This window comes from Gastrolobium bilobum, unplaced genomic scaffold (assembly GCF_033153095.1).
Source record: "Gastrolobium bilobum isolate Gb01-03AN ecotype WA unplaced genomic scaffold, APGP_CSIRO_Gbil_v1 utg9841, whole genome shotgun sequence".
NCBI lineage: Eukaryota > Viridiplantae > Streptophyta > Magnoliopsida > Fabales > Fabaceae > Gastrolobium > Gastrolobium bilobum.
In genome coordinates this window covers 52,937-78,350 of record NW_026898136.1, presented here as the reverse complement: position 1 = coordinate 78,350, position 25,414 = coordinate 52,937, and the positions used below count along the sequence as shown (strand labels likewise).

The following is a 25,414-nucleotide window of genomic DNA, read 5'->3' as shown; positions in this document are numbered from 1 at the left end:
ATATTACATTGTTTTTTTTCTCCAAGAATATCTTGCTTTTCAATTTTTTCTTTGGAATTAGATTCCGCTGTCCCACCCAGTTTGGTTCCTTTTTTATTGCCTGCAACATTACGGATTAGAAAGTGCATATGTATTCATATGAAAAAGAAAGTATTCGAAAAAAAAAAGTGCATATGTACCATTTTTGTTCTGAATAGAATTTTCGAACATATTATTTGCATTCTGATGAATAATTTTATATTAGGTGTCCATATTTTGACCAAAAAAATTACGTATTAATATTATTCATTCCTGTATAATATATTTGAGTTTTCATTTTTAAAAATAAGATGATTTTTCCTTTTTATATAGTGACTTGTTTTCTTTATTTTGTGATACATGTATTTCAAACTTTCAAATCAAATCAAATTAATATTTTTTTTTATCAATTATTCATTTGAAGCATACTTTTACCTTCTTCTTTTTTGGGTAAGCTACTTTTACCCTTTTTTTTTTTTTTTGAGTGAACTCAAGGGTACCACCTCCTTTGGGGGTGAGACTAATCCCAACCGTGCATTGTCGGTCTCTTTACGGGGGTAGCACTACCCAATCCGTTTTTTCCATACCCAGGGCTCGAACTCGAAACCACTGGTTAAGGGAACTCAGACACCTTCCATCTGAGCCAACGGGTTTGGGTACTTTTACCCTTTTTTAATCACTTTAATTATTGCTCAAATTTCTTCAATAAACATTTGGGAATATTTACAAATTACTAGAAATTTTAATTCTAGAGCACTCTTTACACTAGTGATTTATTAAATCTACACAAATTCTGTTTCTGCATCGGCCCCCATTTTTTGGTTCAAGTAACCAAAAAAATTATGGGGTTTGCATCTATCATGTCACATGACATAAAAAATTTTTCTACACACACAATATTTTGTGGGATTCGTACATTTTGAAGCAAAAAAAAAATAAGGCACGCAAAACGAATCTCTATAACATTACACAATAACTTTTCTTACAACATAACTCTTATAAAACTCAAAAACTATATATGCTTGTATTGAAGGAATAATTTGATTTACGCAGAATTGATTTAGGATCTAATACATTTGTGAATCATTATTATCTCGTAACCACAAAAGACACACCTCTCGAGCATATCCACAAGAAACCCCTTTTGTATTAGTGCGGTGATTCTTCTCGCCTCTGTTGCGCCAATTCTCCTCCTTCGTGATTTGACCTCTTCCTTATCACAACATGAACAAGTTTCCTTAGGATCTGACCTCCTCCTTATCACAACATGAATATGCCTCCTTCCTGAAGATGATTTCTAACAAGTTTTTCAGACTATCCTCAAGGGAAAATGGGATGTGTACGGGGATTCTTTCTTTTAAATATAAACTTACCCTAGCAACAACACCAAAGAGACTAATAACTAAAAAGTGAAGAATATATATGGGTAGGGTTGGCAAAACGGGCCCACCCGGCTCTACCCGGCCCAACCCGCATTCAACCCGTAAAAATCGGGTCGGGTTAGGGTTGGCTCGAAAAAATAAACGAGCCAGAAAACTCAACCCAACCCAACCCGAGCCGGGTTAGGCTTGGCTCGCGGGTTGGCTCGATAATCAGCTCGCGGGTTGGCTCAGAAAAAAGCTCACGCGTTGGCTCTAGGAGAAGGAAGAAGATTTTGAAGAAGAGAAAAAATTCTAAGTGTTGAGCGCTAAAACGTTCATCTAGAACGTTTTAGCGCCCTGCTACAGAAAGAAGCCAAAAGATGCTGGTCTGGAGCGCTAAAACGTCCATCTAGAACATTTTAGCGCGCTGCTGCACGTCAAAGCCAGAAATATCAGCGTTAAAATGTTAAAGCTCAACGTTTTAGCGCCCTGATGCTGGAAAAGGATTCTGGTCTTCAGCGTTAAAACGCTCAAACCAAACGTTTTATTATTTTTTTAATTTAAAAAAAAATACCCAACCCGCGAGCTGGCCCGTTTAACCCGAGGGATGGCTCGTTTGGGTCTGGTTTGTATCGGGTCGGGTTGTATCGGGTTGGCAGCTCATTTAGGCCAACCCAACCCGACTCATTTAGGACGGGTTGACTCATTTTTGCCAACCCTAGATAAAATCCTAATCTTAAGGGCTTGAGCTTTACTCATATACATATGGAAAATATTTATCTTCAGCTGCAGGAAATAAGAGTTATCTGCAGCTGACACATGTTTGTTTCGTATCCTGAAAAACATGTGTAAGTTGTGGATGACTTTTTTTGCAACAATAGTAGATTAATAGAACCCTATAGATATATGTAGTAACTTGACCAATCATTTGGGAAGATATCATGTGGGATCATTATTAAAAGTAATCAAACGACTCAAATACTTTTAATTTGTGTGTTAATGTATTATTTTCATTTAAGTAAATTACAAAATATTTTTTCGATGGTACCTAAATATTTTTAAAAAATATTTCACTAAATTACCATCTCCCAGAATTTCTATTCTATCTAGTTAAATCTAAAATTGATAACTTATTTCTTGTCTTAGTTTCTCATATTTGTGTCGTCGTACGTGGGTGATTGTGGGTTGCTTGTCATTGGCGATGGTTGCAGCTTGCTTGTCATCTTCGATGGGTTAGGGTGCGTGAGACTATATAGGCCATGAATGTTGTTTGTGTAGAGGTGTGAGTTGGATTTGCTTGCATTGTTTCAAAGGAAAATATTTCTATTACTCCTGAAGCATTTGTAAAACATTATTTACATCCAAAAGACTCAGTCATTTTAACTCAAAAGATTAAGTTATTAGCTGATTATCTCTTTAATGGTTAATATTATATTTTAACAATTACAATTAGAAAAAAATATGATATTCTTAATAGTATTAATTCTACCCACTTTTTATTGATAATGCCACCTAATCTTGCTTATTTTTAATTTTAATAAAAAGTGTAACAAAAGAACTGAAAATTCACTTAGATATGAGAGCTTTCTATATATATATATAGGGTTTTATAAGAGTTATGTTGTAGAAAAATTGATTGTGTAATGTTATAGAGATTTGTTTTGCGTGCCATAATTTTCTTTTTTTCTTTTTTCTTCAAAAAGTGTGGGCCCACAAAATGTTGTGTATGTAGGAAAGTTTGTTGTGTCATGTTAAATGACAAATGCAAACCCCATATATATATATATATATATATATGGGGTAGGATCAACTTACACCGGTGTAAGAAAAATAATTCTAACACCAAATTTTAACCGTTGATTTCCGTGCATCTAACGATTAAAATTTATTGGGAATTAATAATTAATTAATGAGACACAATAAATCTTAACCGTTAGATGCACGTAAATCAATAGTTAAGATCTGGTGTAAGATTTATTATTCTTACACTGGTGTAAGATGATCATGCCCCATATATATATATGTGTGTGTGGTAAAATCATTTCTGCAGCGGCTTTACATACAGCAACGACAGGTGTATGATTATGATTTCTCACATTTAATGCTTTCATCTTTTGTATGGTTATGATTTCTCGCATTTAATGCTTTCACACACACATATATATATATATGACAAGTATTTGATTGCGGCACGTACAGCAGCTGCAGAAATGTAAATCCCTATATATATATGGCTTATCGCTTCTCAAATTGCTTGAGATAACTTTATCTCTGACTACTAAATCATAACCGTACAAAGATTGATAAATGGTGATAAAAGAAGAGAGAAAAAAGAAATCATAATAATTCAAAGATGAATCAATTTATATAAGGAAATAAAAAACAAAACGACGCAGTTTTTAGGTGGACGGAGATAAATATATCTCAAGCTGCTTGAGATATTTCTCTCTCTCTCTCTCTCTCTCTCTCTCTCTCTATATATATATATATATATATATATATAGGGCTTATCGTTTCTCAAGCTGCTTGAAATATGTTTATCTCCGGCTAGTAAATCATAACCGTACAAAGATGGATCAATGGTAATAAAGGAAGAGAGAAAAAAAGGAATCATAACCATTCAAAGGTGAATCAATTAATATAAGGAAATAAATAAATAAAACGACGTAGTTTTGGAGTAACCGGAGATAAACTTATCTCAAGCTGCTTGAGAAATGTTTTTCCCATATATATATATATATAAATAATTTCTGCAGCCGCTGCACCTACAGCTAGCCAGGATCTGCGTGCGGATCCTAGGATACGGCACCAGATCCTTTTTTTTTTAAACGCCGTGGGGCCCACTTTTCTGTGTCAGCTGTAGAGAGTGTTATCTACGGCGGCTGCAGAAATGATAAGCCCATACATATATATATATATATATATATATATATATATATATATATATATATATATATATATATATATATATGAAAAATATTTCTCAAGGTACTTGAGATATATTTATCTCCGATAGTTTTATTTATTTATTTCTTTAAATTAATTGATTCACCTTTAAATAGTTATGATTATCATTTTCTCTCTCTTCCTTTATAATCGTTGATCCATCTTTGTACGGTTATGATTCATCTTAGAAATTGAACCCATTAATTACCTATTAGCATTAATTGGACTTAATTACTTTTTAATTTTTTAATCTATGTTGCACTGACACTGACACGGGACACGGTATACGACACGACACGACACTTCGACACGTTAATTCTAAAAAATGTTAAATTTTGACACGTTAGGACATATTTTGATATTATATAATATTTTTAATTTATGTAGTGTATATTATATTTAGTATTCTATAATTTAACAAAAAAGTAAAGCTAAACTCATAATACCCATCAATTTTGCAAAGAAATATAGTATATTCCAAATGTTTATATTAAACTCAATAAAATCATAATCGTAATATAACGAATCTAATGGTTGGAACTCAAAATACAATGCAACGTAACCTTTAAACCTTTTTAGAGTCTTTGCAACGAGTATTGGAGTGTCGGGAAGTGTCGGTGAGTGTCAAACACGACACGTCAGGATTTTTGAAGTGTCGGTGCTTCATAGGTTTTAATTAATCCTTAGGAGCATCAACTGGACTCATCAAAGTCAGTGCCGACATTGAATTGTAGCATCAACATAACACATACTTCAATTGGAAAGCCTCAAAGACTGACTATGTTTTCTTGTGAAGGGAAAATTTTTTGGTGCTCCAACTCCATGTGGTCCTTCCATTCAATAAGTGACACTTGTACAAAAGTTTATTTTTATTTCTCCTCTCTCATCTCTCTTCAATACTTGTCTCATTCTGATTGGTTTGGACCACTGAATTAATGATGGCAAGGCTTAAACAGAAAGCCTTGCCTATAGTGCTTGTACTTCAGGATCATCATATTCAAGTTTCGTCCATTCATTTATTTATACAATAAGAAAAATATTTTTGCAGTTACTGCAGATAAGTTATTTGTATTTATTTTTAAAACGACATTATTTTGATATTGAAAAATTAAAAAATTATAATTATGAAGACTACAATAACTCTGAAATAAATTAAAATTATAAAAATGCCATGATTTTTGCCCAAAATGATGTCATATTAGACTTATTACATTGCAGATAACTTATATGCAGTAAGTGCAGAAAAGCGAACCCTTATTCAATATCCATTTGCAAGAGTAAATCTAGTTTGCCTCATATTTTTCAAGTGCAACAAGGAAGTTCACATCCAACATGCATTAATCTACAGCCAAAGACAACTGCTACATATATGTGTAGCATATAGAAAAGTCAATTGAACTATTGTGGCGCGCCGGCGCACAAAATATTGAATTGGGCGAAGAAAAGAGACGAAAAAGAGAATTTGAGAAGAGAGAGAGAAAATTATTATTTTTTCATGTGTCCCAAGCTCAATTGGATGAGCATGATAGGCCCGAATCACCATAAATTTTTCCTTGTGGCGCAACCTCACTTTAATTGTGAGCTTTATCCAAAAGACCCACAAAAACATGGGGATTTGTGATGGTATTTAAAAAATAAAAAAAGAATGTATACATTGCTTTTGCAATCTTAACTCATATGCTATTTATCCACTTTTGCTCTTGTTGTGAAATGTTCTTAACCTTCCCTTTATAAAAGTACGTATGGGGTGATGAAGCACTTGCTGCAAGTACTGAAGTCAATAAGAGAATAAGCGGGGGTACGTGTACCTCTGTATTTATAGAATGATGGAGGATCATGAGTTATCAAAAGATTCTGAGATGATAATGACATTTGAAAATTGAAAATTGTGATCGTGCAAATAATAATGTTCTCTAGACTATATCCTTGGTCCAATATATTAGACCATATATAACACGTCATCCACCAAGTTCAAAATCATAGAAGTTAACATTGATAGAATTATAGAAACTTAGAAACTAAGAAAGTACGATTTAATAATTAGGAATTGTGAATGAGTGCAAGGCCATATATGAAAATGCAAAAAAAAAAACCATACCCCCGAACAAGGCAAAGATTGTCCACGCAGTTGGAGGACTACTCAAACAAGCCGGGCACGCCGTCAAAAATAAATAAATAAATAAAATGAAATGAAATGAAGCAATAATGTTGTTAAAGAGTTAGAAACTTCGATTTTTGGTTGGTAAACTTCCGTATTTTTGATATGTTACGGGAGTTGCTGTCCTATTCAATGTTTTGAAATCTGTCCATAATTTAGTTATTTAAACTAATCGAACTATGATATGTAAATCACTAAATTTTATCAAATTTTATTTAGTTTTTGAAACATTAGCCTTATTTTAAACATTTTGTTTCAGAAATATTAATATTATTTATGATTATTGCTTTTCATTAACGAGAAACTTCGATAATTTGCCTAAGATGATAGCTTCAAAATTTCAATGGTATCTAAAAAAAATATTTATTAACTACTAATTCTCAGTAAATATTTACAAAGCATAAAAAATATGAATACAATTAGAAAAAAATATTTACACGACATAACTTTGTATTAATTTAAATGAAACGATATTATTTTGATGCATAATGGGTCAGGCAGATTGTCAAGGGTCTACAACTTGCTTTGTCTTTGACCTGACTTGGCTTGACCCATTTTAAAAATAATATAGGCTCGAGCTCATTAGGAGGCTTGTTTAAAAATCAGGCCACGAGCCGATTTTAGCAAGCTTGGCCTCTAAGCCTTTAAGCCTGGCTCATATTTTTAATATTTTATTTTATTTTTAATACAATAATATCATATTATTTTCCAATAATATAATATCTCGTTATTTTTTTAATAAAATAAAATCTTTTAATTTAATTTTTGCAATTTTTGTAATTTTTTCTCTTCTCACTTTGCAAACACATATTTTTTAACCCTAAATTTCTTTGCCGTCAGCACTCTTTTCCCCTCTCTCATTTACCAAATTTTTCTACTCTTCTACCCCTTTTTCAACTTATCATTCCTTCCAAATCATCTATCGCACACCATCAACTCTCAAGACTTTTATATGCAGGATGAGTCAACATCACATGCTATAAATTTGCTTATATGAAGTTGCCTTAATCTATCAAGACATGTGAATCGTAATTCTAATCCTTTTGGTGGTGCGATAAAGCAAAAAAGTCATCAAAATCTAAATCTCTTAATAAAGTTTTTATGATGTTGTTGAACAATTTATTGTATTTAACTTTTGGCTTTTGTGATAATCACAGTTATCAATTTTGTTGAGTGAAATTTTTTAATTAATGAATGAATATATATATATATATATATATATATATATATATATATATATATATATATATATAGGGAGAGTTCTTTTGACTTCAGAGTAAGACTTTTAAGTCTTACTCCCCATCTCAGCCGTTGATAGACGAAAATCAACGGTTGTTATTTATAGTGTAATTAATAATTAATTAATTAATATAACTTCCTAAACTATAATCGTTGGATAGACGGAAATCAACGGTTAGGATGGAAAGTGAGACTTATATAAGTCTTACTCTAGAGTCAAATGATCTCTTATATATATATATATATATATATATATATATATATATATATATATATATATATATATATAGATAGATTATTCTGCCTACTCTTATTTTGCCTACATTTACCTACTCCTTTCAATAATGTTAAATTACAATCTTATCAATGGTAAAGATTTACTATATAAAATAAACTCTTTTACTATTTTCTCTCTCTCTCACTGCCTCTCATTCTTTTTCTCTCATTTCCTTTCTTTCTCTTTAGTGGCGCTTCAGCATCAAAAAAAGGTGCAAGCTTTTTTCTCAATTCATTCAACCCAACCATTGTTATGAGCATTTACATAAAAAATTGAAAAGGGGTGTCAAGAAGAAACAAACCCAGATGCCTTATGTTATGGGATCAGGTATGCATGTTGTTGGGCGTAACATAGAGAGAACAAAGATCCTTTTCCCACTTCAAGGTGAAAAACAAGATAAGAAAAAGAAGGAGATAAATTGATTCGATTTCAAATTTCAACAGCAAAATAGAAACGTTATGGTAATCGTGGATTAATTCAAAGGAAGGGATTCTTCGTGGTTTTTGTTTTTTGTATTTTTGTGGTTTCTACCATGTTTAATTATATAAGATTCAAGGAATTTTGAAAATTATATTCATCCAGCAAAATTATTATGCCATTAATCATTGATTGGATTTAGATTCAAATATAAATTCAGATTGTAAATTATGCAAATCGATAGAGAGAAAGAGAAGGAGAGAGAAAGAGTGTGGGAGGTAATAAGGAGAAAAAAGGGGGGGGAATGATTTATTTTATTTCGCAAATCTTCACCATTAGATGAGATTGTAATCTAACGGTATTAAGAGACGTAGGCAAAATAAGAGTAGGCAGAATAACATGTCCTTATAACTATATATTCTTTAGAGTATATAGTTATAATTCGGTGACTGGACAAAACCTTATATCCAGTGATTGGACACACACACACAACACACACATATATATATATATATATAAATGTAATTAAACATTCTACTTCTTTACTATTTTTTGTTTTTGATTTCTAGTGTTAATTTTTTGGGTTGTTACGTGTATAGAAAAAAAAATTCCATCAAGTTTTTTTTTTTGGAAGATATATATTCTATCAAGTTAAACATACAAAAATAAATAAATAATCATAACCTATATTTTACAAAATGCAATATATCATTTTTGAAAGTTTGATAGGCTTAACAAGCCAAGCCAAATTAAGCTTTGTATTTTTTTTTAAAAAAGACAGAACAAATTTATAATTTAAATTATATAAAGTTAACAAATCAGGTCAGGCTTAAAATAAATTTTATAAGCCTAGCCCATCTAGAGTAAAGATTGACTTGATTTATTTACACTCATATTAAATGTACACTAAAACAATATCATTTTATTTAAAATGATACAGAGTTGCATGCTTTAAAATGAAAAATGTTTTTCCCATAAAATTAACAAATATTTATCAACCCCTACCTACAACAAAAAAGGCATAGCTAGTGTAATAATTTGGTATATGATATGTATTGGCTCCTAATTAGGTAGAGGACAATACAAAATTTGTGTAAAGAAGGCCGGCCACCTCACAATGTTCTATAGCTTTACACATATATTCATTTTAGCCACCCACCACTCTCATAAAATTCCTTTTTATTTTTATTTTTTCTATTCCTATTCTTTCCCATCTTTCTCTCTCACTCTCACATTTCATACCCCAAGTTTTCTTATAAATAAAACAGAAAGAGACTTGAGGGTCTTGTCTAGAGTTGAGTTGAGTTAGTGGTGAGTCACCGTGGCTTGAAAAAATGATGGAGATGGGTTCTTCTGAGTGGGTGGTCCTTGTGGCCATTGCTGGTACTCTTTTAGTCCTAAGATTCCTCATCAACAATGTAAATTTGTGGCTCTATGAGTCCAAATTGGGTGTGAAGCAGTACTCTCTACCCCCAGGTGACATGGGCTGGCCCTTCATTGGTAACATGTGGTCCTTCCTCAGAGCTTTCAAGTCTAAGGATCCTGATTCTTTCATCTCCTCCTTTGTCTCCAGGTATTAATCATCATCACCCTTTCTTTCTAAATATTAACTAACTACACACATCCTTTCTCTTAACACAACAAATTAAGCTATATTACTTACTAGCTTGAAGATGGTTCTATATTCTTGGCCTCAAAAGGCCAAAGCTTAAAGCTCATGGTTCCCAGGATCCTAAGGTCACACAGCTTTAAGACTGACACACACACACCTCTCTTTATTTTGTGTGAGTGTCACCAAAGCTGCTACTGCTACAGCTTGTGGTCCTAGAAAAGCAACATATATTATTTTTACTTTACTTATGTTATCAAAAAAAATAAAAATAAAAGAAAAGCATCATAAGATACTTTTCTACTTTATCCTTAGTTTGGAGAAAACTGTGTGAAATTAACATAACGCTACTTTCTAGTGTTTAGAATTCTAGTTTGATGCTTCTAAACAAAAACAAACAAAATTCATTGAGAGAGAGAGAGAGAGGAGCTGCACTTGTTTGTCATTTTCATTGTCACTTAACTCCTCTCTCTCTCTCTCTCACACACACACACACAAGACACAACAGTGTCTCAAGTTTTTTTTTATCTTTTTTTCTGAGATGCAGTGCAGAAGTCACAATTTGTGGACAACATTATATACCAACTTTCCTCGTAATTGCTTTCTAGCCTGTAATTAATTGTGTATTTTGGTTTTTTCTTTTGAAAAAAAACTTAAAAATGTCACAGGTCCATTTGAGCCTTACATATTTTTATGTGTATAAAAAATAAAATTATCTTCTAAACATATAAAAATGTATAAGATTTTTTTTTTCTTTTTTCTTTATATGATATATATATAAAATAATTTTATTCCAAAATATCAAACCCTTATATATAAAATATAATATTAAAAAAAGAATTTTGATGTCCGGACATGTACGTCAGGTTATGCAGTCCATGTCAGTGTGGGCCTTCATGATTAAGATGGTCTAGGAATAGGATCTATAAAATGTTGGGGTAATATTTTAAATTTTTATAAACTAAGATAGTTTGATTTTAAAATGTGGTCATGCTACTTATATGGCATAAAATTGTCACATTGTATTGGCTTATCTTTCAGGAATAAAGTGAAGAGAGTTATCAATGAAAGTTCTTACACTAACTTTATTTGCCCATCACCCGTCACCCCTAAAAGATATGGCAAAATTATTAAATAAAATGTCAAACACTTTTTCTCTGTGTAAATATACTTTTAGATCTTTATTTCCACTATCTCAATTGTTATTTTTTTTTTAAAGAATGTAAACTGAATGGAAGAAGTTTTACAGGTTACTTTTGGTTAAAACAAAACAAAACATAGTGGGGATAGATGGAGACACTTATGCCATTTAACAAATTCATCAAAACAAATAATGTCGTAGCATCAATACGTTTTAGCTCTTTGTGGTTGGTGAATGTTGAATGTTATAGTTGCTTTTGGGTTGAATTTGTACTTTACAATTAATGTGGATTATTATCATTATAGCCAATATTTTAATGATGAAAATGCGTGATTGGATGATGACACTAACATTTTGTTTCAATGTCAACAAACTATAAAAGATATGGACGAACTGGAATATATAAGGCATTGATGTTTGGAAATCCAAGTGTAATTGTGACAACACCTGAAGCATGCAGAAAAGTTTTGACAGATGATGATAAATTCACAACTGGTTGGCCTCGTTCTACCATAGAGCTAATTGGAAAGAACTCATTCATTGGAATGCCTTATGAAGAACACAAACGCCTTAGGCGTTTGACATCATCTTCAATCAATGGCATGGAAGCACTGTCTTTGTACTTGAGATATATTGAAGAAAATGTGACAAGTTCATTGGAGAAATGGTCCAACATGGGACAAATTGAGTTTTTAACTGAGATACGGAAGCTTACTTTTAAAATCATTATGCATATATTTCTCAGCTCAGAAAGTGAACCTGTTATGGAGGCTTTGGAAAGAGAATACACAACACTTAATCATGGAGTTAGAGCCATGAAAATTAATATTCCCGGATTTGCTTACCATAAAGCATTGAAGGTAACTTTCTCAACATGGTAGAAAGTTTTATTATTAGTCTTTATTTGCTTCTCATTTGAATGAACTGCAGTGTGGTGTTTTTCTTTCTCACAGCACTAACTATAAAATATTAAGTGGTCAATGGTAAAGCTATTTGTCACTACTTACCCTTCACTTGTTTGGTTGTGACCTCATGATTTGTAGTTTATGCAGTGTTGAAACCATTTTAGTCACAACATCTAATCTAATCAGTTTCTTCCTATAAGGCTCAAATCATGTGTTTAGTTCATTTCTGACATCTTAGGTGTTATGGGATAGTTATTTGCTATAAACGGTGAAATGCTGCAGATATTTCAATATCTTCATAACACAATCCAGCTGAAATTAGAGCATATGTTAATGAAGCTAATAATTTGAAACTGAGCTACATCTAAATGTAACTTTACCTTTTCAGACAAGGTCTTCAGCTCAGTCTTGGAAAGAAGTACGAGATAATCTTTTTCTTTATTTTTTCATTCATCAAGCATACTCGAGGATAGTTATATCATTAATGACATTGTCATATTATTATGTATGTTCTTCAAAGTTCTGTGAGGCTCATTATAACAGGAAGGAACAGAATAAAGCCTATGAAAATCTTCTAGTTATTTAGGTACAACATCTTATCATTTTGTGTTTTTATTTCAGGCTAGGAAAAATCTAGTGGCCATATTTCAATCTATTGTGGATGAGAGAAGAAACCTAAGGGAGCGATATTTTCCAAGTAAAAGCAAGGATATGATGGATGCTCTGATAGATGTTGTAGATGATAATGGAAGAAAGTTGACAGATGAGTATATCATTGATATCATGTTGATGTACTTGAATGCGGGTCATGAGTCTTCAGGACATATTACAATGTGGGCGACTTTTTTCCTCCAACAGCACCCAGAATATCTCCACAAGGCTAAGGTTTCAAATTATTTAATCATCATATCGCATCTAAATTTACAATTACTAATGACAATTAACAACTGGGAAATAGCATCTTTGCAAAAATGTAAGGGTAAGGCTGCATACCATCGACCCTCATTCCTACTTATAAGTCGGGAAGTCTTATATACTGGAGTTTGCACTTTGCCCTTTAATTTCAACCTTTACTTCCTAATATTGTTTATTCCTTGAATAGGCAGAACAAGAAGAAATAATAAAGAAAAGGCCTCCAACACAGAAAGGGTTGACACTTAGTGAAGTTCGGCAAATGGATTTTCTTTATAAGGTAAATATGTGGTGATCTCATGTTGATATTAACTTATATCAACTATGGTTATATCTGTTTTCATTTTTCTACATTCTATAGGTGATTGATGAAACAATGCGTGTGATTACATTCTCACTGGTGGTCTTTCGGGAGGCAAAAATAGATGTCAATATCAATGGTTAGTCCATGTTCTGCTTATTTATTTCTTCTGTCAATATCAGAATATTCAATTTACAAGATTGCTTTAAGACTTGCATGCATCTTTTGAAATTAGTTTTCTGTAGGGTACAAATGATGGCTAGTATGATTGTTGTTCATTACATAAATGTTTTGGGAACATCACAATGTGGCATGAAATAGATGTGAAAAAGCAGCATGAAGTATTATCTTTTATTCATATTACCAAAGTACTAACTGCATATGGGTGACACAGGTTACACTGTTCCAAAAGGTTGGAAAATTCTTGTTTGGTTCAGGTCGGTTCACCTTGATCCTGAAATATATCCTAATCCAAAGGAATTTAATCCTAATAGATGGAATGTAAGTTGCAAAGATTTGTTTTTAACTAATTTGGATTGAATGAATAGATTATTCCATGTATTGTGCACTTGTATATGTTCTTTATGACTTAAACTTTCAATTTGGTGATGCAAATAGAAAGAACACAAGGCAGGAGAATTCCTTCCCTTTGGAGCAGGAAGTAGATTGTGTCCCGGGAACGATCTTGCCAAGATGGAAATAGCAGTTTTTCTTCATCATTTTCTTCTGAATTACAAGTGAGTAACCTTAAACCTTTTCTCCCATTTTATACATCTCTTCCATTTTTTAAGTCCTAATCACAGGGAGTCTACCTGTCAATATATGGTATTGGTTTTAAGATGTAAAATGTCCATTGAGTTGAATTGGTTCTTTATAGTTATTCACTAAAATAAAATAAAAAAGAAACGAATTTATTGGTTCTATCAAGCATTCTATTCACAAAGTTTTACGTTATTTCTTGATGGCACAGGCTTGAGCAGCTTAATCCTAAATGCCCTGTGAGATACTTACCGCACACAAGGCCTACGGACAATTGCTTGGGAAGAGTCAAGAAATGTTCATCTACATCAACGTAAGATGGAGGAGAAAGCACATGAATATGAAAATCCATCTGAATGTTTGCTCTCAGATGAATCCGCAAGCCTAAATCTACTGAGCAACGTTATCGTAGTAAAGAAAAAAAAAAGTTTAGGAAAAAAAGAAACAAGTAGTTGCTAAGTCATGTATCTAAACCAATTGTTCTGAAAAATGAACAAAGGTAACCTCTGTTTCCTTAGCTACTGTTCAAGGAAAATAATCTAGTTTCCGTTTCATCTGCTTTAAATGATTTACTCATGTTTGCGTGTATAATAACTCAAGACGAACGTTTAGACATAACATTAACCAGTTATCCGTACACTGACAATAAAAAAAGAGGAACTATGCTTTATGGTTTCGAAACAAACTGAGGCCCAACGTTAGATAAAGTGCATAATCAGTTATAATAGTTAAGGCCCAACCACAGGACACAAAAAATTAAAACTAGAATTGGGAGGGGCCGCGCGAACGCAGGCCCCCACTACCACAAATTATGACGTAGGCTCCACCACTTGGGTAGACCTTAGAGAAGCACCCCTCCTAAGTGCAATGGAGGTCACATCCCTAGGCCATGGGCCTTCTTGATCACCCATTGACCCCGTCCAGGTAAGTATGTTGCTCCTTATCAGACCCTTTTATTTTATAGCCTGCACTCCTTACTGCTTCACCTAACCTTCTCGATGTGGTATCTTTTGGCACTCCTTCCTAATTATTATGGGTCTCTCTTCATCTACAATAGCATTAAGATCCTCTGTTTTGGTTCACAAAAAACAAGAAATAATGAGAAAAATACCAACCTTAATCAGCTAGACTTGACTCTGGCGTGCATTTTCACTTAAATTCATAAGCTACTCGAATTGAAAGATCTGATATTAACCCTCATATTAAGTTGCAAAACCAATACAACAAGTATGCTGAGTAGTCGTTGAAATTCATTCATTGAAGATCGACGACATAGAAGTGCAAGCTGGATGTGATAGTTACAACTTGCAACTAATAATTAGCTCCGTTATAATTATATGAGGCTGTTGAGGCTAATAGCATGTCGACTTAATAATCTGATCATCACAGAGCCCAGATATTAGTATATATACAACAAAAAGTTTCTGACACCAAAAGCCATGAAGGTTTCTTAAACAGTGCAATACAATCATTTACAAAATTAGAACTGAAACTAAAATATTGTTCCTACATTGACTTCAATTTAAGAAATTAATAGTTAGAAAAGCAAAATAAACGAGCCTTGCATGTCCAATACACAATGATCAATCAATCATCAAGAGCGATAGAGGTTCAAAATTCAACATCTTGTTGCGAAACTTTCCCTGCAAAAACAAGAAAAACATCTCATTACATATCAAATCATAATATAGTAAGTAATAACGAGAAAAACATCTCATTACATACCACTGAGGAGAAGAAAGAAAAAAAAAATGTTGATCTCACAAGAAATATATTTGACAGTAATTTTATTTTTTTAATTGCTATTTTAAATTATTTGTTAAATTATTTATTATTTATTTTGTTTTTTGTTTTTCGTTCCAAACACCTAGGGGTGTGCAAAATAACTAAAAAAATGAACCGAACCGCCCTTAAAATAACCGATTTTGAAAATAAGTTCATGAACCGAACCGGTTTTTAAAGAAACAGTTCATGAACCGAATCGGTTTTTAGAACTAGTTTAAAAACCGAACCATTTTGAACCGAACCGAAGCGTTTTCAAACCGAACCAAATTGATTTTTGTAACTTTATTTTTTAAATTTTTAATTTTTCTTTTCTTTTCAAAAGAGGGTCAACCCAAATCGGTTCCGAACCGAACCACTTTCAAAAGAGGGTCAACTCTATCTTGTCCCCCAAACGAGCCCAAATATAAATTATTAAATATGAGGAATCATAACCATACAAAGATGGAAACAAATATAACCGTTAGATAATTATAATTGATCTAACGGTGAAATTGATTGGTAATAACACTAATTAGTTGTTACAATATCTTTCTCCTTTATGTATTGGTAAAAATGTATGTCATTTTAAAATAGGGGTAGGATATTGTAACAACCATTTAGTGTTACTACCAATCAATTTCACCGCTAAATCGATTATGTCGATCCATAATTATATAAAGGTGAAAATAAATATAAAATATTAAATATGAAAAATCATAACCATACATAGATGGAATAAATATAACCGTTGGATCCACATAATCGATCTAACGGTGAAATTGACTGGTAATAACATTGGTAGTAACACTAATTGGTTGTTACAATATCCTTCCCTTTAAAATATGGTCATTTTAGCTAAAACTAGTATTTTTATTTAAAATTTAAATTAAAAAAACACTCACTTTCTTTTCCCCTTATTTTCATTGTGTATCTCTTTCTCTCATTTATAAGGACACAATCTTATATCCTTTAAAAGGATAAATTAAATTTAAGCGATTCTACCAATGTTACTGACTCACTGGTTGAACCAATAACTCATCAACCCAATACTCTGACTGAGTCGATAATTGGTTTGGATTTAATAATATTGACTATCATATCTTTCTCTCTCTTTTTTTACCGAAAATCTCTTTTTAAGTACAAAAATAAAAATTTTGTTCCTTTCAAAAACAGGATAATCCTAAAAGGCTTATGCTTAAAAAGATTCCGGAATTCATTAGATTACTTACCAAAAAGGTTTTTTCATTCCTAAATTTTCTTCTTACGTCAAACAGAATTTTCCTTAATTCTTTAACCTACTTGAAATAAAAATTCTTTAGATAATTTTTTTTATATTAAGTAAAAATAAAATAAAATTTCTTTTGTTCCTTAGCTTACTTATCAGGAAGCTTATTTCACTCATTAATTACCTTCTTATCATTCAGAGGAATTCTTTAATTTGTACCTTAATTGCTACTTTTATTTTAAAAAATGTAATTCCTTATTTAATTTTTTAAAAGAAAATTCTTTTAATTCCTTACCCCTACTTTTAAAAGTTCTTTCATGTATAAATGTTTTTAGACTGGGCCGTTTGGTTTGCGGATTTTATTTAGTAATGTGGGAAAGCAAAGTTTGGAAAGGAAGTATGTCACGTTTGGTACTCAAAAAAGCAGAAGCTTTTCTGGTTAAAATATTGCCCGTTTTTCTCTTTTGTTTGTAAAGTTTCGTACGGCTTAGGAATGGTGATGTCCATTGAATATGTGGAATAAAAATTTGCCTGAGGATGTGAAAATAGAACCGCGAAAGAAAGGACCAATATAACCTTGTGATTGTACGTTTTCATTAGGGGAAATATAAGAATCATGTTGCAGGAATGACATTGTTCATCCTGCAACAAGGATCCGGCAACGTATCTTGAGGATACGGCGCCGTATCCTGATTTTGATTTGACATTTTTTTTAAGCGTGGGACCCACACTTGATTTGTGTGTGCAGGAAAATGGTCTTGTTATGTGACATGACAAAAAACGAACCCTTTCATCAGAAATGGAGTTATGGTGAAGTGACTTGGTAGCATATCAGAAATGGAGTTATGGTGGGATTATTTTGGTAAAATAACCTCACATTCCCACTAATATTTCATAATCAACCAAACGCAAACTACTCAGTAAAATTAACTTAATTTTTTCAGAAAAATATGGGTCTACCAAACAGTTTTTTAGTAAAATTCCAGTAAAATATATTTTCAAATACATTTCGATAATAATTATTTTTCGAATTTGTACCAAACGCCCCCTAACTTACCAAAAAATTCTTTAGAGGGAAGGATTAACTTACAACAATGTATAAATAAAATTTTTATATCAATCTTGCTTGTATCTAATGACACACCTAATTAATAAAATAATGTAGTTAGATGTATTTGAGATCAATAACTAAAATTGAGCGTAAAATTTGTTATTCGATATGAGTATATTTTTCATTTTCTTTAGATTTAAAATTTTGTATTAGTCTTGTCTTACCTCCAATTTAATATACTATCTCTTACGATGTTGCTCTAAGATTGTACTCGGGAGAGCAAAAATTTGGGGCGTGATTGAGTGGAAATACCACTTTAGTTTAAAAAACATTATTTTATCAAAAAATATTTCCCTAACTCCTTAGTTTACCTACCACAAAATTAATTCATTGAATTTCGTGCAAAAAGAAGTTTATTTACTCCTTAGCATATTTACCATAAAAATCATTCGATTTCCCAATATTTTTATTAAAAATTTTCTTTAATTCCTTAGCCCACTTACCATAAATGTTCTTTAGTTCCTAAATTTTATTCTTACCAAAAAAATCATTCCATAAATATACAACAAAACAAAATTTGGACTCTACACTAAATTTTTTCACAATTCATTACTTTCCCTTTTCTCCTCCTCTTCATTCCTTTTATGGTCTCCTTTTTTTTTGTTTTTTTTTTGCCTAAATTAAATTTTGCATATAAATACAAAGAAAGAGACTAAGTAGTTGTCCAAGTCGAGGAGAAGTGAATTGTGGTGTGTGTGTAGTCATGACTATAGAGGTGGGTTCCATGTGGATGGTTTTTGCTGCCATTGTTGGTGCTCTATTGGTCCTAAGATCACTCCTCAAAAATGTAAATCGGTGGCTCTATGAATCCAAATTGGGTGTGAAGCAGTACTCTCTGCCCCCAGGTGACATGGGTTGGCCCATAATTGGGAACATGTGGTCCTTCCTTAGAGCTTTCAAGACCAATGATCCTGATTCCTTCATGTCCTCCTTTGTCTCTAGGTAATCATCACCATCCTCTTTAGTCTTTATCACAAACACAAATTTTTTCTTCTATGATGTGGCGTAGAAAGCCACCATAATCGCTTTGGATTGAGAGATTATTTCTCATAGTATTGAATATTTATTACGTTTGCTACATGAACAAATATTAAGAGCATTGTATTACGGTCAACACTGATATATATATTTTTTATTTAGAGGACATATCCGTCATGTGGAGTCCTCATTATGGGCCTCCGTGATTAGGACGGTCCAGTCCAACACTTATAACATAGTTGCCGTAGTTTTAAAGATTTTTTAATAAAAAAATTAGAATATATTAAAGGGTTTATCATTTCTCTTGCCACAGGAGATAAATTTATCTCCAAAATTATGTAGTTTTGAAGGTTGAAGAAATTAATAAAGGGTATTTAAGTAAAATTTATAAAATAAATAAACAAGAATTGTTTTTGAAAATATCCTTTATTAATTCTCTTATCCCCAAAATGATATAGTTTTGAAGTTGCTGGAGATAACTTTATCTTTCGTGGCAAGAGAAATATTTTTTCCTATATTAAATGATGATTTATTTAGTTATGGTTAAAGGTGTAAATGATTTGAGTGAGGCTAGGCTTCGGTTTAATATGATCAGGCCTAGATAAAATATTTTAAGTTTAACCTAGCCTATTAACTTCATGTAACCTAAATTATAGATATGACTTGTGTTTGTTAGCCTATTTAAGCTTAGCAAAACACCTATCAAGAATTAGAATAAAAATATAAAATAAGTAATAATATTTTATTTTAATTAAAATAAATAATATAATATAAGCCGATATACAATATTATAGGGCATAACTTGTTAAAGTGGGTATATGATGTGTTTTCTAAACTATTTTTTTTAAAACTTGAGTTGGTTTGTTTTACGAAATATCTTAAGTCCAGTTTGACCCAATATAAACCGAGTCTTAAGCACATGATAAATCGTATCACTTATTTAAAAAACACACACACACACACAAAAATAAGACTTATGACGGGTTAAGAGGGAACAAATGGGTTGATCTGAGTTTTTGTTGTTGTTTATATCTAGTCAACTGATTAATTGTGTTGTGAAGTTTCACTAATGATCATTCCACGAATGAAGAAACACTACGGTTTTAATTAACACAATCAACATTGCAGGTTTGGACGTACTGGCATATATAAGGTCTTGATGTTTGGAAATCCAAGTGTAGTTGTGACAACACCTGAAGCATGCAAAAGAGTTTTAACAGATGATGATAAGTTCACACTTGGTTGGCCTCGTTCCACAGTAGAACTCATTGGAGAGAAGTCATTCATTGCAATGCCTTATGAAGAACATAGACGCCTTAGGCGTTTAACTTCTTCTTCAATCAATGGCTATGAAGCACTCTCTGTGTACTTGAAATATATTGAAGAAATTGTCATTACTTCATTGGAGAAATGGACCACCATGGGAAAAATTGAGTTCTTAACTCAGATGCGTAAGCTTACTTTTAAAATCATTATACATATTTTCCTTGGCTCAGAAAGTGAACCTATTATGGAAGCTTTGGAGAAAGAATACACAACACTTAATCATGGAGTGAGAGCCATGCGAGTTAATCTACCTGGATTTGCATTCCACAAAGCATTGAAGGTAACTTTCAATCATCATTATCTCACTCTTTGTATTTAAAATAGCATACTTAATCATAGTTATAACATTATTCACATTCTCATATTCTTGAGTATGTTGTTCAAATGAAACAGAAATGAATATAATACTGCCATTCTTTGAGTGCAATATCTTATGGTTTAAGTATGTAATTTCAGGCTAGGAAAAATCTAGTGGCTATATTTCAATCTATTGTGAATAGCAGAAGAAACGAAAGGAAGGAAAATTTACCCACCAAAAAAGCAAAAGATATGATGGATGCTCTGATAGATGTTGAGGATGAAAATGGAAGAAAATTGGGTGATGAGGATATCATTGATATCATGTTGATGTACTTGAATGCGGGTCATGAATCTTCAGGACATATTACTATGTGGACAACCTATTTCCTGCAAAAGCATCCAGAATATCTCAAAAAGGCTAAGGTATCAATTATCAAGTTACTTAAAATCATCATTAGTCCATCTAAATTTGCAATTGCTAATGGACAATATACATGTTCATTTATAACTTCACCTTGAATATGTCTCCATGTACTACTACTACCCCTTCAACCCAAAATTTCAAATTTACTTCCTAACATTGTTTATTCCTCGAATAGGAAGAACAAGAAGAAATAGTAAAGAGAAGACCTCCAACACAAAAAGGGTTGAAACTCGAGGAAGTTAGACAGATGGATTTTCTTTCCAAGGTAGGTATTGTTGATTAAAGGGTTTACTTTCAAGTTCAACTAACAATTGATAATCTTGTGATTATATCCATTTTGATTTGTTTACATTGCATAGGTGATTGATGAAACAATGCGTCTGATTACATTCTCACTAGTGGTCTTTCGGGAGGCAAAATCTGATGTCAATATTAATGGTTAGTCCATATTCAGCTATTTATTTCTTCCATCAAAATTGGAATCATATACTTATAAGTTGCATGAAGACTTCATTACATATCTCTTCTCACTTTGGCCTTCATTGGTAGTTGTGAAGATATAAGTGGATGGATCTATCATGGTCCCTTCTCTATTCCTTCAAAGTTCAAACTTAGTTTTGGCAACATGTTTTTGTGTTGTGCTGTGTGTGTATAATGATGGCTCAAATGATTGCTCTTTCATTGCATATATACTATGTTAAAACTTCTGGAACACTTCATTTAAAGTTTTAACACCAATATGTGGCATGAAGTAGATGTAAAGATGCATCATAAACTATAATCTTTTATTATAGCACTAAATTCTAACTGCATTTTTATGTCACAGGTTACATCATTCCAAAAGGTTGGAAAGTTCTGGTCTGGTTCAGGTCGGTTCATCTTGATCCTGAAATATATCCTAATCCAACGGAGTTTAATCCTTACAGATGGAATGTAAGTTGCAAGACTTAATTTTAACACATTTGAATTGAACAAATAGTGATTCCATGTATTTTGTGTTGGGATTTTAAAGCACAAGGCACACACCACATTAAAATCTATGGTGAAAGCCATCACTTAATGCCAAGATTTATCATATAAAATCATTCATGTCAAATAATCAAGAAAATATTTGCGTGCTTTATAATCTCAACATTTTGCACTCAAATAGGAGCTTTATGATCTAATTTGGCAATTTGGTTGATGTTCATTCATAGAATATACACAAGGCTGGAGAATTTCTTCCATTTGGAGCAGGAACTAGATTGTGTCCTGGGAATGATCTTGCCAAGCTGGAAATCTCAGTTTTCCTTCATCATTTTCTCCTGAACTATGAGTAAACATTTTCTCTCCTTTAAGCCTGTTACATCTTTTACTTTCCACACAAAATATCATTGAACCCAAGCCTACATCCTTTGTTATGATAAATGTTGCTGTACATAGTATTGAAGTCCCAGTTTGTCTCTTTGTATTCTTCAATTGGTTTGCTATATAATAGCACCAATGTTGTGTAGTATAGAAGTCCCACATTGAGTGTGTCTCTTTGTATTCTTCAATTAGTTTGCTATATAATAGCACCAATGTTGTGTAGTATAGAAGTCTCACATTGAGTGTGTCTCTTTATATTAAACTACACAACATTGGTGCTATTATATAGCAAACTAATTGAAGAATACAAAGAGACACACTCAATGTGAGACTTCTATACTATGTACAGCAACGCTCCCCCTCAAGCTGGAGCATATAGATCGTATGCACCAAGCTTGAGGGGAAGTGTTGCTGTACATAGTATAGAAGTCCCACATTGAGTGTGTCTCTTTGTATTCTTCAATTGGTTTGCTATATAATAGCACCAATGTTGTGTAGTTTAATATAACAAGGATTACAATGAATACCTCTTGTCTCTTGGTGATTAACAATAAATATCAACTTTTAAATTGTGGACACTTAATTTTTAATTGATTTACCTCTCTAATGAGTTATAAAAATGGTGATTGTGTATTTCTAATAAAATTCTCATAAAAGTCCTTATTGATAAACAGCACTACTAAAGCACATTCAAAAGAAAGCTAATTTATTGGTTCTAACAAACAAGCATTGTATTAACAAACTTTCATGTTATGACTTGCTGACACAGGCTTGAACAGCTTAATCCAAAATGTCCTGTGAGATTCTTACCGCATACAAGGCCCGAGGACAATTGCTTGGCAAGGATCAAGAAATGTTCATCTGCTTGATCCCAAGATGGAAAAAGAGAATATGACTATGGCTCTTCTTAATATCAAAACCTATCTTAATGTTTTCCCTTAAATAAGACCCCAGAAGTCCATATAGAAAGTGAATGTGATAGAAAATTACAAAAGTTCCATGTATCAAACTTTAATCACTGGCTAATGTCTAGTGAGTTATCTATCTGGGTGAATAAATTGAGGATTCAGCAAAATTAATTTTTGTTTCATCTATTAATGTTTAGAAATCTTCGCACAAACAATTGATATTGTTCCACATGAAGATACGGCTAACAAAAAAACTAGATAGGAGACCACATGATATAAATCAAAAGACACACCAATTCAAACGATATTCAAAGGTTCAAGTACTAACAATAACGAAAGTCCTACGAACTATACTGATAGAGTGATAGGATTTCCCTCATGAACAGAACTACATACACAAGTATCTAAAATAAATTTTCAACATAATTTAATTGGATAGCATGTCATCTTGCTTTCACGAATGGACATAATGTTCTTTTTCTGACCATCTTCACATATTTACCTCTCAAAAACTTTATACTTAACATTTCAAACAATTTGTCACATTTGCCTACCGAGACATCTTAATAGAATATATTAACATCCCTATAGTATTGATATCACATCTGAAAATGTCCCAACTGATTACAAAAAGTAATGTCCTTATTAAATTACCTTTTGTTTATTACTATTTTATTCTAGCACTGATTTTTAGCTTGTTTCTTAATAGCTGTTCATTGGATTTCCTCATAATTTGTTCTACATTGTCCCCTTTTTTTAAAATAAAATAAAATGGTAACAGGAATAAGTATCCGATCAGGACACCAATAACATGCTTGAAATCCTAAAAGGTAGGTATTAGAGGCTCACCCAGAATGAAACTCACTCAAAGGATAACGTTGTCACCTCACCTGTAGCACTAGGGCACCAAGGAATCTCCTTAGGACAAGGATGATCATCAAACAAGATTACTAATCAAGGGTAAACCCTCATCCTAACCTCTTGAAACAGTTGAGTCCATTTAGCTGCTAAAGCAATGTTATTCCCCCTTTGTATCTGTTATCTAGTTCAATCCATTGTAACGCCAATCTCCATACCTATTAGCGCTTCCTTTTCATCATTCAGTACTTTCCTAGTGTCCATATTTCCTGCCACACTCCCCATATATATAGTAACATGGCATGCAATGAATTATTAAAAGTTCATATTTGATTCCTACATGCCATATTTGAGAGGGATTTAAATATTTTCATCCATGACCTGTCCTACACTCCGGATTAGTTTCATAGCCGATTCAAGGAGTCGAAGCTTGTGGGATACCAGAGAATCAACTCACTTCAAAGAGTTAATTAAGGTTGGGTTAACTCTTAAAAAAAAATCATATTTGATTCCATATTTTGCGGATTCAGCAAGAGATATTCTACCTGAAGAACTAAACCCAACAAGATTTTGAGCTCACATCCTAGGATTGGATCCTTTCAGCCGCAACAAGTATTTAGTTAGGCAAAAGTTATACTTGATTAAAGTTATGAATAAAACACTTCTTAGGCTGTGTTATAAGAATTCTTATCCTAGGCACTCCACTCCAATTTTATTTTTATTTTTTACATAATTAAAATGTTTATTTTTATGTCCTTAATAATGATCCACATTTAATTTCCCAAAAGATTAATTTCTTTCTGACCGAATAATAATAGTTTTACTTCCGTGGAGTAATAGGTTCGTTTATTTAAGTTTTTCTTTAAAACAAATTTTTAATTAAAAACATGGCTAAATAATTTTATGATAACTGGATTTTTTTTAAAGTAAAAACATAAAATAATTTTGTTGCTTTTTAAAGTAAAAATAACTTCTCGATATTTAAGTGTATTGTAAATTTTCCAAATGGACCCTGCACTGCAAGTATCACTTCAGTGTGCTTTAAACAGTAAGCTATACAAATATGCATGATAAATTCTTCAACAATGATAGCTTTCTTGAGTATTGCCAAATAACCAACTACTTCTGGT

General features: G+C 32.2%; 2 protein-coding genes and 1 non-coding gene across 4 annotated transcripts; 2 read left to right on the top strand and 1 right to left on the bottom strand.

The window, feature by feature from the left end:
* Positions 1–9,726: 9,726 nt before the first annotated feature.
* On the top strand, positions 9,727–14,597 carry LOC133313158 (ent-kaurenoic acid oxidase 2-like). Of its 2 annotated transcripts, none has more exons than XM_061514488.1 (8): positions 9,727–9,989; positions 11,549–12,026; positions 12,693–12,956; positions 13,174–13,263; positions 13,345–13,423; positions 13,679–13,785; positions 13,903–14,021; positions 14,255–14,597. In XM_061514488.1, the coding sequence occupies exons 1-8, from the start codon at positions 9,751–9,753 to the stop codon at positions 14,358–14,360; spliced, it is 1,482 nt and encodes a 493-aa protein (XP_061370472.1). In that variant the 5' UTR covers positions 9,727–9,750; the 3' UTR covers positions 14,361–14,597. The 2 variants fall into 2 exon arrangements, with proteins under 2 accessions (XP_061370472.1, XP_061370473.1); XM_061514489.1 differs by having other exon boundaries at positions 13,679–13,789; positions 13,907–14,021.
* Positions 14,598–14,814: 217 nt separating this feature from the next.
* Positions 14,815–14,975, bottom strand: LOC133313175 (U1 spliceosomal RNA). The gene has a single exon (XR_009751773.1). It is a non-coding gene; the product is annotated as a U1 spliceosomal RNA (small nuclear RNA).
* Positions 14,976–18,846: 3,871 nt separating this feature from the next.
* LOC133313169 (ent-kaurenoic acid oxidase 2-like) lies at positions 18,847–23,387 on the top strand. Its single transcript, XM_061514503.1, has 8 exons — positions 18,847–19,085; positions 20,250–20,727; positions 20,904–21,170; positions 21,347–21,436; positions 21,531–21,609; positions 21,998–22,104; positions 22,368–22,486; positions 23,288–23,387. Exons 1-8 carry the CDS (start codon positions 18,847–18,849, stop codon positions 23,385–23,387), a joined length of 1,479 nt encoding a protein of 492 aa, XP_061370487.1.
* Positions 23,388–25,414: the final 2,027 nt, after the last annotated feature.

Excerpts from the sequence above, each read along its gene's own strand:
- LOC133313158 (XM_061514488.1), top strand. The coding sequence starts at position 9,751 with ATGATGGAGATGGGTTCTTCTGAGTGGGTGGTCCTTGTGGCCATTGCT. Across the intron at positions 9,990-11,548 it reads ATCTCCTCCTTTGTCTCCAG|ATATGGACGAACTGGAATAT; the intron begins GTATTAATCATC and ends AAACTATAAAAG. Across the intron at positions 12,957-13,173 it reads AATATCTCCACAAGGCTAAG|GCAGAACAAGAAGAAATAAT; the intron begins GTTTCAAATTAT and ends TTCCTTGAATAG.
- LOC133313169 (XM_061514503.1), top strand. The coding sequence starts at position 18,847 with ATGACTATAGAGGTGGGTTCCATGTGGATGGTTTTTGCTGCCATTGTT. Across the intron at positions 19,086-20,249 it reads ATGTCCTCCTTTGTCTCTAG|GTTTGGACGTACTGGCATAT; the intron begins GTAATCATCACC and ends TCAACATTGCAG. Across the intron at positions 21,171-21,346 it reads AATATCTCAAAAAGGCTAAG|GAAGAACAAGAAGAAATAGT; the intron begins GTATCAATTATC and ends TTCCTCGAATAG.